Below are 12,894 nucleotides of genomic sequence, written 5' to 3'. Positions count from 1 at the left end.
CAGTACTCTATCTCGGTCTTCTCAGATTTGATTTGATTTGATTTTAGGGCTAAAAAGTAAAAAAAAAAAACCCTGCTACTGACACATCATAAAGGTTTGTGTGTATATGAGTGAGTAAAAACGTGCAACCTTGATAACATGCACAACAAAAACAGGCAAACTGACTAACAGGGTCTAGAGCTTTTATTTTACCTAGCTAACATTAAAATGCACCTATTATGGTTTTTCAAATATTACCTTCTATGTAGTGTGTTATAGAGCTGTTTGGGAATATAAAAAGTCTGCAAAGTTTCAAAAATCAAGGCGCACGACAAACGGAGTTATTGACTCCCAAAAGAAGGAAGCGATTCTGAACAGCTGAAATGAGTTTTAGTAATTAGTAATTCCAGACTTACTTCCTTTACTAACCTACGTAGGTTTGTAACAAAAAGCCCCGCCTCTTGTCTCCATCGGCTGCTCGCTGACAGATGGAGCTGAAACTCGTTATAGTAGTGGGCTTTTCCTTTTTGAAACACGCTGACAGCGGTAGACCAATCACAACAGACTGGGACATCTGACCAATCAGAGCAGAGTATGCACTCTGAAAGGCGGAGTTTAGAACAAATCCGTTAGAACGGATCATTTAACGAGTCGTTGGTGACACTGGGGGAAAAAGGTAATGCTGCAGTTTAAATTATGAGCATGTTAGTGTTTTTTGACCTTGGAGGCATGTAAATCTATTGTATGAGAGCTTTACAACAAAATTAGGCACGTTTCAAAACCATAACAGGTGCACTTTAAGTAACTCATACTATAGGTTAGGCACTGTTTAGAATATTGCAGAATGACAGTAGGTAAAAGACAACCACTTTTTGTGATGTTTACTGAATCCAGTACTAAATGAGCACGTTAAAGTTATTTCATTCGCACAACATTGAGCATTCGTGAGTCGCAAATCCTCAGGCTGCATCCCAAAATGCATACCAGTGCACTAACCTGGGGGGAGGGAGGGGGCATTCTTGCCTTTACTGACAATCTCTTTTGCCATGAAGACATGCTTGTGGAACAATGCGGTTTCAGAATGAGGACGTGCTCATGCAGGATAACTCATGCTCAGACAAATTATCATCCCAAATGCTTGTTTATCAGCCTAAATTACCTTTTTTTGGCCCCGATTTTGACCATCTTCCAATTCCCACCCACTAGCCAGCTCTTCCCTTTCACACAAATTCCAAGTGGGGAAAGGTAAAGGCTGGCACATGCTTATTCCAAGACACGTAAAGCCAGCCAACCACAACTTTTTGAACTGCTTCTCTATGTGCCATTACACACCCGTAGAAAAAAAAGTGATATCTGCCCTCTTCCACGTACACAAGCACACAGATGCCCATGATTGGCTAATGTCCCTGTGATTGACGGACAGACAGCGTGCAATCCCTCCCACCCAGAGAGTATCCTGCAGTTTTTTTGTTTGTTTTTTTAGGTCTGATGAGAAATGCTAGTAACCAAAATGTATAGCAAACAACCTATTACACAATTTGTTTAGCGGTATATCTGATTTACATGTTATGTACTATATTTCATACTACCTAGTATCAAGACTAGCTACTACACTCACCAGAGGCACTAAGCATTTCTGCTATATCCTCCCAAGCTTTATCTTTCTTCGTGGGATTGATCTGAGCGATCATTCGAGCCAACTGTTTAGAAAAATCGCTTCTTATAGTGCATATTTACCGGAGACGATCTCGATTGTGTGCACTTGTGTGTATGCGTCTTACTATTCGCATGACCGTTGACTTTGGCCTCCAGCTCACTGACATGCTGGACCAGCAGCGCTATGTGCTGCAGCAGGTCTCGGTTCTGCAGCAGCAGCTGGTGGCTCCTGGCCTGAGCCTCCATCCTGGCAGCAGTCTCTGCTGCTATCTGATCCTTCAGCAGCTGCACCTGTGGTGAGGAAGATGATCAGGCGAGAGTGGAGAGTTACTGGAGGAAGAAAGAGCATTAAATACAGGTGGTCAGATAACGATCGGCTAATCAGGCTCTTACATAAGCAGACTCTTTCTCTCTCTCTCTCTCTCTCTCTCTCTCACACACACACACACACACACACCATACTCAAACAGTGTGGGAGGACAGTGCTCTGGTTTCTTCTAGACTTTTATTAGCTTTGTTTGCATTTCCCGAAAGCAATAAAACATCACTACATGAAGCCTGCTGTCTTAGTGAAGATATGGATGCAGAGAATCTGATGTAATCGGCTGTGCCAAATGTTTTAGGCTGCATTCACCGGGAAATACCTTGCATCTTAAAAATGAAACGGATGATACTATTAATTAGTTTCATCGGTCGAATTGGAAGCATGCTAGCGCTTCATAACTCTTCATTAAATGCTTGCAGCAGAAAACAGACATCAGATTAATGAACGTGAGCATATGTCAAGGACAAAAGACACTGGTTGCTGTGTAACGTCCTCCAATTAAATTCTGACACAACAGAAGTACTTCTCCTAAGACCTCAAGCAGCTAGACGTAAGCATGTGTAATTGCTTGTAGTAGTTTGTCTGGATGACCTTTCATGCACATCATGTGCAGCAGTGAAAGACCTTTTGTGTGATTAAAAACTCCAGTCTCTTATTTGAAGCTCATAAGGAACTGAATTAATATTCATATAATATTACTAAAACATTGCTAAGCTAAGAAACTCAATGATATTACATGATGCAGAACAACTAGTTCTTGCTTGTGTTGCCTTCAAGTTGGACTACTATAACGCCTTTCTTTCTGGATGTTCCAGTAGTTCAGAAAGTTTGTCCAGTAAAATTTTGCATTCATTCTGTAATACTGATAACCTTTGAAACGCTGAATGTTCTCATCCTATCGTACCTGAGTGAACTTCTGGTCTGTTATGATCTGCTTTTATCGAAAGGTGCAGGTTCTTTATTAGTACCTAGAATAATGAAGATTACAGCATATATTAAGACTGTATAAAGCCCCCTAGCTATGGAACAGCCTTCTCGTTAATGTTCAGGATTCATACACAGTCTCAGTCACTCATTTAAGGTTGAAAAGCTATTTATTTAGTCAGCCTTTCTGTAAAGCTCCTCTCTTAAGTAACATTGTAGAGCTTGATCCAATTCAGAAGTACAGCGACTTTTGATATGCTTTGACGCTACCCAGTCCCCTCTCATTGCATCACTCAGGTTTGTTCATTGGACAGGATAGTAATGTCCCAAGATTCCCTTATACCCGCTTAACATTAAGGCCCTCCGTTTTAATTATGTTGTAGGGTGTTTCTGCAACTATGGGCAGTTTTATGTCCCAGCAGGAGCTTTCTGGATATACACCACCGGTCAAAAGTTTAGACACACTCATTCTTTATTTTTTTTTCACATTATCGAATAATAATAAAGTTGTCAAAACTCTGGAATAACACAAATGAAACTATGGGAATTATGTTGTGATAAAAAACTCCAAAATAAATCAAAATAATTTAGTATTTTAGGATCTTCAAAGTAGACCCTCTTTTTGCCTAGAATTTCCAGAAATGTATTGTCGTAAATGTAATTCCCCTGAGATGCTTTTTAAACAGTATTAAAGGAGTTCCCACCTACGGTGGACCCTTATCAGCTGCTTTTCGGAATATTTCGCTCCAAGTCGTCCGTTTAGTACATTTTGTTTTACTAGTGTCTTAACTCTTTCACTTACACAAGGAATGCAAAATTAGAGTTATGAAGCACATTTTATGTCAAAATGCCATATTTGTTCATGTCCCACACTTATACGTCTTTACCATAGCACTGCCGAACAAATTTAGTTTTGAGCACAGTCACAAAAGGGTGCCGAGTGCCCTGTAGCTGCACCTGCACGAGTCCCCGCTTGCACTCTGATCACAACATTCATCATTTTAATCCACTGTAGGATAAGAGGAAACCTAATAACCAGTTCTCTCTCTGCTGCCTGATGTGATGCTGGTGCCAGATTCTGGCTCAATGCTCTCATCCAACGGACCGGCCTGATTCATCCTGATGTTCTACTCCTGCTTCTGCACTTGTGATTTACTTCCTGTAGTTGTGGATAATCTTACATGGATACCATAAAGCAGAGCTTCTCAACCTTTTGTAAATAAAGCCTCCCCCCTCCAAGCTTCCCCTATCATGTGGCATGCCCCCCCCACACACACACACTATTGGAGGAGACCAGGTATAATGATTATCTATTCTACATAAAAATCTATCTGTACATAACCTAATCTATAATCTGTGTATTTAGATAGATAGATTTTTTGGGGGGGGCTTTTGTACTTTTTTAATTACTAATCATAAGTTATGATTTTTTAAATAACTTTTATGAAACTGTATAACAGACAGGTATGGAACGTGAATGATATAAAATGTTTCTGAACTCTATAACTACTTTAATAACATAGACTATTTTACATGTAAAACATGTTGCGTTACATTCGTCTTGCGTTCTAAAAACATTCGCATACGAATGATGTAAATTGGGAGGAAGGGTGCGTATCCTTACTTATGACATCGTTAAATCTCCGTCTCTCAGCCCCTCACTGAACTGAGCAGACGCAGAGCGAGGCGAGAGTGCAGCGGGAAAGCAGGACCTCACGCTTGCAGGACAGTACTGGGGACATTTGGAAAGTTGCTAAGGTTTGTCCAAAATGTTGCTAGATTTGTCGCAATTGGTGCTTTTATTTTGTTGCAAAAAAGTCTCTAAAGGGGTCTGAAAAGGCGCTAAGTTGGCAACATTGTTCTGCACTGATAGCTAGATAAAAGTCAGGCTAAGCTCCGCCTCTCCCCAGAAAAAAGTAAATATAGAGGGAAAGGGAATGTGGGGTTTTTCCATTTATGCACATTCTATTTGAAAAGCAATAATATACCCCAAGTACCCAAATGAAACCCTGTCTGTGTTTTTTTTTCTTTAAAAAAAATTTGCACCCCCCCCCCCCCCCCCTCCCCTTCTGATCTCTCCTAGGTTGAGAACCACTGCCATAAAGCATTCCAAAGAAAACACTTGATGACTAAAGGGGCTTTCACACTGGTAGAATAGTACGAAACAGAGCACGGTTTTGAATTAAAAAAAAAATAAAAAATTGGTAATGTGAAAGCTGTCATGTGGACCGGGAAGCGCACCCCGGTACCGAACCCGAGACGACCTGTAGGAGGTGGTCCGAGTTTGGCTGCACCGGAAGCGAGCAGCGATTCCCGTGTATGAGAGCGCAACTCGTACTCGGGTCCGCACTTCTTCAGGACGTAAAGTAACCTGCGCACGTGTTTTTGCCGATGACGACATCATTACTTTCCACAACACTGTACCATAATAGCACCAAAATAATAACAAAGCAAAAAATATGATGAGTCGTGCTGAGTTCTCCATGCATGTTTGTGATGGCATAAGATGAACGCAAATGCACCGGGGTTCGAGGTTTGATAGAATCGAGCGAGTCCAATGCTGTAGGGGGCGTCAGGAACATTCGCGGGATTTCTGTAAAGATGCTTTTTGACATTAATCTGTTGGCTCAACTAATTTGTCTGTGCCTGCCTTTAGGATCATTTAGTATCTATAAAAAAAAAATAATAATAAAAAAAATAACTGGGAGAGAGATGTTTGGGGATGATCTAGAGGGGTAATCACTAAGGTGGCACACCTGAGCCGTGCTGTTCCACGTATACTTCTGGGTATGCTCACCCTCATTCGCTCTGTCCCTTAGTAGTGAGTAGAGTCCAAACAAGCCGAGGACACGAGCCTCAATTAAAAAAAAAAGAAAAAAAAAAAAAAAAACACGTCTCATACTAGGTCAACTTGTTTAACGTTTTTTTCCCTTTAGTGAACAGACATCCTGTACCTTATCGTATTCTCGTATCCGCGTCAGAAATACAGATTAAACCGTTAAACATCTGAAACCCTTTGCGCTCAGTGAGTACACACACATTTCTCATGTGGCTAATAAATGAAATGCGAGATTGCCAGATTTGTGTTTTTAATATCGACTCCCTGATCGAGCTCACATGGTTATAAAATAAGGTTATTGCTTTGATGTTGTGTCATGACATTTAAAAGGTGGCTCGTTCTATGTGTGCAAGTCTGACGTGTGTGTGTGTGTGTGTGTGTGTGTGTATATAAAGTGTGTGGTTTATTAATATTCGATTCAACGCAGCTCCATGGGTCATAATGGAGGAGCTGGTCAGCGAATCTGAGCACAAATAGCATTTACTGTGTCTCAGGATCAGATGTCATTTTTTTTTTCACGTAATCATAAAGTCAACGCGCATTACGCCAAACAAGAGCAGATGAGATGGGATGGGATGGGATGGATTTATTGAGTAATATTTTCCCAGTGTTAACATTTGCATGTGTGTGTGTGCGTTTTGTGTGAGCGTAGATTTGTGGACCTCTGTGAGGAATAAATGTCGCCATAATGACGTATAAACCTGCAATATATGTAATAAATCAAATAAGTTTGGAAAAAAAAAAAAAAAAAAAAGAAGGTTTTACCATTACCAAGGTTAAGGATATGTGTAGCATGAATTTAGCTACAGTAATAAAGAAATCGATAGACATATATCAAAATGGTGTGTGCATGTAAGCGTGTGTGTGAGAGAGAGAGAGATGGATACCAGGAAGCAATAAACCATTTCCCCCCTCATAACAGTCTGATTTATTTCAAGCAATCAATTTTGACCCTGATAAACAGTCTCATGAGAACAATCTTGGTGTACACTGCCAGTCAAAAGTTTCTGAATCCTTGAAGTGTGTGTGTGTGTGTGTGTGTGTGTGTGTGGGAGACAAGTCTTACCTGCGCCACAGCGACTTGAGCTTGCTGTTGCTGCTGGAGTACCTGCTGCTGTAGTAACTGCAGGTGGTGCTGGTCAGCCAATGGTGTAAGAGACAGAGAGTGGGGGCTGCTGGGAGACAGAGGGTGAAGAGGCATCTCCTCAAGTTCCTACAAATAAGACAGTGAGGATGGATTGTTATTAAACAAACAGACATATGTAATACAACCGAATTAAAGTTGGGGTCGAGGTACAGTAGCACTTACTCATCAAACTCAATAACTCAACCCAAAGGCATTATAAATAACTCTAAGTCGACCCAAAGGCATTATATATTATATATATAATGAATAGTATAGGTCCAAGAGCTGATCTCTGAGGGACACCTAATTTCAGAGAGACTGCAGGCGACTGACGGTCCTGCACTGAAATGTAAAACTGTCCATCAGTGAGGCACGAAGTAAGCCAGGAAAGAGCGGCACCCGTGACACCCGATATCCGAGAGGCGGGAGAGAAGTCAGTCATGACTAGGGCTGGGTAAAAAAAATATCGATTCTCAGATTTGAATCGATATTCGATTCGACAAAACGATTTCCTGAATCGATTCACAATGTGCGTGCTTTACTCGAGAGGATGTGAATATTATCTGCAGTTCGCCTCTCGTCCTGAACATGTCGCCATCCTTCACGTTTTTGAATTTTGAAAACGGTTTTATTTCTTAAACGTGCTTCAAAGTTGTTCATGAATTTCACTGTTGCACGTTTAGAAGGTTTTTATTGTGCTTACCTTGTGTGCATTGTATGCACATAGTTATGATTTCTTGTTATAATGTTAGTTACTCAAAGTAAAAGTAATTAAACATAATCGTGTGCACCCTGTTGTTAAAGTAAACATGTATTTCAGGAACAAAGCTAAGTAGGAGGCTTTCCGTTACCAGCATTCATATTAAAACATGGATTCCTGGGATTTACCTTTTAAATGAAATATTGATAACTAATCGAGATTGAATCGAAGCGAATCCCTATCAATAAGAATCGAATCACCAAATTGGTCACAATACCCAGCCCTAGTCATGACATACAGCATCAAAAGCGGAACTAAGGTCAAGCGATAGAAGAATTGAGAGAACCAGAGTCACGAGAGAGTAGAAGATCAATACGTTATTGTTTCTATAGTAACAAGGTACACAGGGACATGTATGATGAACGCATGTTCGAAGAAAACGTGTAATTGTTGATATGGTGACGTTTTTCCGCGAGGAGGCATGTATTCGTGAAAGAACAACTGTTCACGGCTGTTGCAGTGGAATGACGAGAGGAACAAACCCGTTTTCCACAACATTAAACGTAGCTATAAACGAATTAAAAAAAAAAAAAAAAAAAAAAAGTATGATGTGTCATTCAGTGACAAATTCATTGCCAAACTGCTGAAGTATACTGTAAGATGAATAAAATCACAATAAGACAATAAGTGCTGTTACTGGAAAGTAATCGATATCAGGGTCGTAAAAGCAACTCGTCTTTACATCAGACTACATGACAGCCCATTACTTAGGAGTTGTTTTATTCAATTAGAACAAACTACACAGTGACCTATACGGCAGGTCGACATGTCTCCAAAAAAGTGTAAAGTCGTTAAGTCCGGAAACAGCACAGAAGAAAAGCTGAAAGCACATGACGTACATACCCTCGAAGCGATTTTCAAACTAATTCTCATATAAAGACAGCAAAAAATCAAAAGCCTTGCATTCAAGGCTAGCTCCAAATGTCTCGCCATGCCATTTAAACATGAAAAATTCGAACCCCAGTACCTTTAAGGAGCTCATTAAAGTTTTATGAGCTCAAATACATTTCGTCTCGAAGCGCAAGAAACTCATTTTCTCTAAGTAGCTTTGGCCTGTCTGCTTAGCTCGGAGATGAGGCTGTTGCGGGTCTCTGGGGGACAGAAACGTGGAACACAGCTAGTACAGAATTAAAACTAATTATTTTCTCCTTCTGGCCTGTCAAAAACCCAAACTCATTTCTTCTTCTTCACAAAGGGCACTGCAGTTACGGTGGAGGTTCCAATAAATAAAAAAATTATTAAAAAAAAAATATATATATATACGGGTCCAAAAACGGACCTCAAAATGTCCAACAATCCATAAACAACTTATCTTACTTTCCTCAAAAGCTCTATTCACCTAATTAATTTCAGGAAATAAAGTTGATAGATTTGGCTTATGCAGTTGAAATTTTTTTTTTTTAAATAAATAAAGTTTGCAAGCCCTTTATAAGTACTGGGATTTATAACTTCTGCTAAACTAATTAGACAAAATAAATGTCTTTATTGAACACACTGTCTACGTTTGCATGGACAGCAATAATCCAATTATTGACCTTAATCTGAAAAAGACAATATTGTGATTAATATGTTTACATGAGTTGCTTTTAGATTATTCCTTTCATGTTCCCATTTGACACGTTTTAGAACATAGATCGATTAATGGCACACGTCATTACGTCCCCACGCCACGCCGCAAGCGTGACCTAAGGGTACCTGCACGGTTTTCGGGTCATGAGATATGGAAAAATGGCTAATTTTGCTCATATCTTTTGAATAGGTCGACCAAAAATCACGAGGCTTATCTCATTAGATTTGGTACGGCATACCGAGTCGAATGGTACGCAATTTTCCCATTTTGAGCGTCGGCCATTTTTAATTTTGTATTAAACTTCTATATTTTAAGAACACACAGGGCACACCATGCCCTGAAGTTACTCAAGAAGTTTTGAGACAACACCGCCTTGTGGTCAAAAAGTATAATGATTTTTTTTTTTTTTTTTAATGCTAATAGCATATGAATAATTATGCCTATTGTGATGAAAGTGGTCTTGAGCGAGTTATTCCGAGAACAACGATACCAATTATGCCATAGTCGACCGAACTTGCTGTCCGCCATGTTGAATTTTGTTGAAAACCGAACCGATTTTCACCAAATTCAATTCTTCAGACCATGCCTGCCAAAATTTATCTTTTTATTTAATAGACCAAAAATATTCTCATTTTTAATGCATCGGCGGTATGTCTGCAACACTTTGTGTGTGGCATTGAAACACCCCCCTGACCACACCATATCAATTTGGTGACAGCACAAACTATTGTTCAAAGATACAATTAAATACTTAAATTATATTACTGGTTGTATTTATGCCTTTTCAACCATTTTATAAAATGTCTAAAATTGTTTTTTTATTTATTTATTTTTACAGTTGGTGCTCCCTGCCATTCTTGTTTAGCTCCTCATTTAGCCTCTTTAGTGCTTGGCCCCTTAATTGCTGCTTGCAGCTTTATTTGGGTTTAGGTCTGGATTCTTTTTCATTCTGTTGTTGATTTTCTCATGCGTTTTGTCTTGTTTCATCACCAAACCTCTAATAAACGTCAGACAATAGACTGTTACCCTGACATTCTGATGTAGAATTCCAATTTTACAATTTTGAATTCATCGTTCCCTCAGGCTCTGTTAAGATTTATTAACATCTGGCTTGGATGAGCCGGTCACAAGCAGACAGTCAAGATGGACAGTTTCATCTTCAGGGACCACTCGTGATTGCATTTTGTGAGCACGGTTACTAAATCTGCCAAAATGTGACTTCCAGTCCGAAATATACTAGCCAAACAAAGACCCAAACCTATATATAGCATGCTCTCAGATTGGTCAGTTAAAAGTTTACTCATACTGGCATCGAAGAATTCTTTTCGACGTCCGAACCAAAATAAAATGTGTGTTGCATACGTAATTTTACTCACCGTATACATTCACTAGATGGTCAAAAGTATGTGGACATCTGACCATCACAACCAGATGTGCTTGTTGAACATCCCTTTCCAAAACTATCACAATTAATTAAGGAGTTGGTCAAAAGAAGACCTGGTGGGCAATCATTGTTTCAATTCATCCCTAAGGTGTTCAGTGGGGGTGAGGTCAGGGCGTTCGATCTTCCAGACCAACATGGGCAGACCATGTCATCATGAATCTTGCTTTGTACAAAGGGTATGAGCCAACAGGAAGGTTATGGTAACTCGTAACAACTCTTTACAATATTTAGCACATCTCAAAGCACAAAAACATGTTGCACTTTGAGGTGGATGGGCAATACCAGCAGAAGACCAGGAACAGGAATCAGAGGCTACAGTAAACTGGGTAACAAGAAACAGGCATATAAGAGGAGACTCAACATATGCACCATTTAACATACAGATTTCATTAAGATGATGTATGCAAAAACACCCAAGGCACATGAAAACCACAAATCTGCTACACTGGTGACTGGAGCTCTTTGATGTTGAGCTCTTGATCAGGGGCACTTGGCTGTTCAGACTGCAAATGTATTGTGTCCACATGCGTCCTGAAACATCTCCAAATGTGTTCTTAGCGACTGGATCACGAAGACGCATTTGACCCTGTGTATTAAGTGCTGGTCGCTTAGCCATGACGGACGTTAATACCAGGCCAGAATCTTGCTGCAGAAACTATCCAAGCCTGAGGCAGCAAAGCAAACCTAAACCATGATGCCATTCTTCACAGCTGGGATGAGTTTTTGGCTTTTTACAAAATTGATTAGAACACATTAAAATGCATTACCATCTATGTGGGTTCATCAAACTTATCAGAGAAAAACATGAAATGGAGTTAGCTATTATTATTCTCAAGTAGTTTATGGAGCTGTACTTGAGGTGTATTGTCTAGGCCTAGTGATGGTATAAATTAACCAATCAATGCATTAACTACAGACTAACGTTTGATGAATATTTGTAGAAAAATACAAAAAACAGATTGGTGTCCGTCACGATTTCCTCTCACGCTAAGCGCTGGAGCACGCAGCACGCTCCGAAGCTCGAAACGCGAGGGCGTTGTTCCGGGTTCACATATAACAGTGACTTTGTTTACTTTTGACACGTGTGTTTTGTTAATGTTTATGTCCCATCTCCTCCACTTTATTGTCATAGGTTGTTTCCCTTACATGTCATCATTGTATTCAGCTGTTCTGTGTTATCCCCCTGATTTCGTTTAGTATTTAAGCCCCTCATGTCTCATTGTTCGGCCCGAAGTATTACGTACGTTTTCCGTATACCAAGCCGTTGTTCCTCTATTCATAGTTTTTATCTTGTTCTCGCCCTCGTCGTTCGATTCTTGTTTAGCCTAGTTAATGCCCGCTTGCTGATCGCCTGACCTCTTGCCTGTTTTTGACCACGCTTTTGACTCACGTTTTGGATTTGTCTGCCTGGCTCTCTTCAATAAAACTCTTATCTGCACAGGCATCCATCTCAATCCTCCATTATGTGACAGTGTCCATGATAAAACTATGTATTCTTACTTAAATCATATCAAATCATCCGTGTGGAAATATTTTCAATATCTTAAAAATTTCAAACTTAAAAAAGTAGTTTCCTTGACTGGCTTCACCACTTTTACCAAAGGAAAAGAAATTCAACCTCTTATCACTGAACTTGTACCTTCATTGAACCATATATTATATATATATATAAAAATTTGGTGATTTTTAGGAAAGGAAAACTGTTTATACTATAATTATACTATAATTAATAATTATACTATGGAAAAAAAAAAGTAGGGTTAAACAAATCAATAGTCACATCATCGTCCCTCCATGATGTGACTATTGATTTGTTTAACCTACCCCCCCCCCCCCCCCCCCCCCCGACATAGTATAATTATTTTCATTTATTATAAAAACGAATGTATTTATTAGGGCTGTCAGTACAAGTGTCGCTTAAATGTTCATAATATTTGCATGTTTGAAGGCAAAAGTACAAAAAAAGATTTCAATAATTAAACTAAATCTACTCATTTTTTCGAAAAATAAATAAAACAGACCTTTGTGTCATTTCATGTACAGACAGATCTGAATAAATGCGTCCCTTATAGCATAATTTATGTTCACATAAATATCAAATCATATATTAAATTACTACTTAATGGAAAAAAAAAAAGAAAAAAAAAAAAAGAATAACGTTCTAAACCTGTTTTACACTGTGTGTTGAACCTGAATGGTAAATAAAAGGTGGGTTGAAGATGACAGCTCACACAGGAAGTATCAAAATAGAGCTCGAGATCACCTCAAGAA

At 39.3% G+C, this 12,894-nt stretch overlaps 1 protein-coding gene across 4 annotated transcripts in view; it reads right to left on the bottom strand.

Moving 5' to 3' along the window:
- The window catches only part of si:dkey-34e4.1 (carboxyl-terminal PDZ ligand of neuronal nitric oxide synthase protein), a 77,321-nt gene that overhangs the window by 25,528 nt on the left and 38,899 nt on the right, over nucleotides 1–12,894 (bottom strand). For all 4 annotated transcript variants that reach the window (XM_053677103.1, XM_053677104.1, XM_053677105.1 and 1 more), the window contains 2 exons: nucleotides 6,790–6,936; nucleotides 1,761–1,926 (listed from right to left, as the gene is read on the bottom strand). In XM_053677103.1, coding sequence (XP_053533078.1) covers nucleotides 1,761–1,926; nucleotides 6,790–6,936 — 313 coding nt within the window. The remainder of the gene's footprint in view (nucleotides 1–1,760; nucleotides 1,927–6,789; nucleotides 6,937–12,894) is intronic.

The sequence above is a fragment of the Ictalurus punctatus genome, chromosome 28 (genome assembly GCF_001660625.3).
Source record: "Ictalurus punctatus breed USDA103 chromosome 28, Coco_2.0, whole genome shotgun sequence".
Lineage (NCBI taxonomy): Eukaryota > Metazoa > Chordata > Actinopteri > Siluriformes > Ictaluridae > Ictalurus > Ictalurus punctatus.
This window is presented reverse-complemented; position numbering and strand designations above follow the sequence as displayed.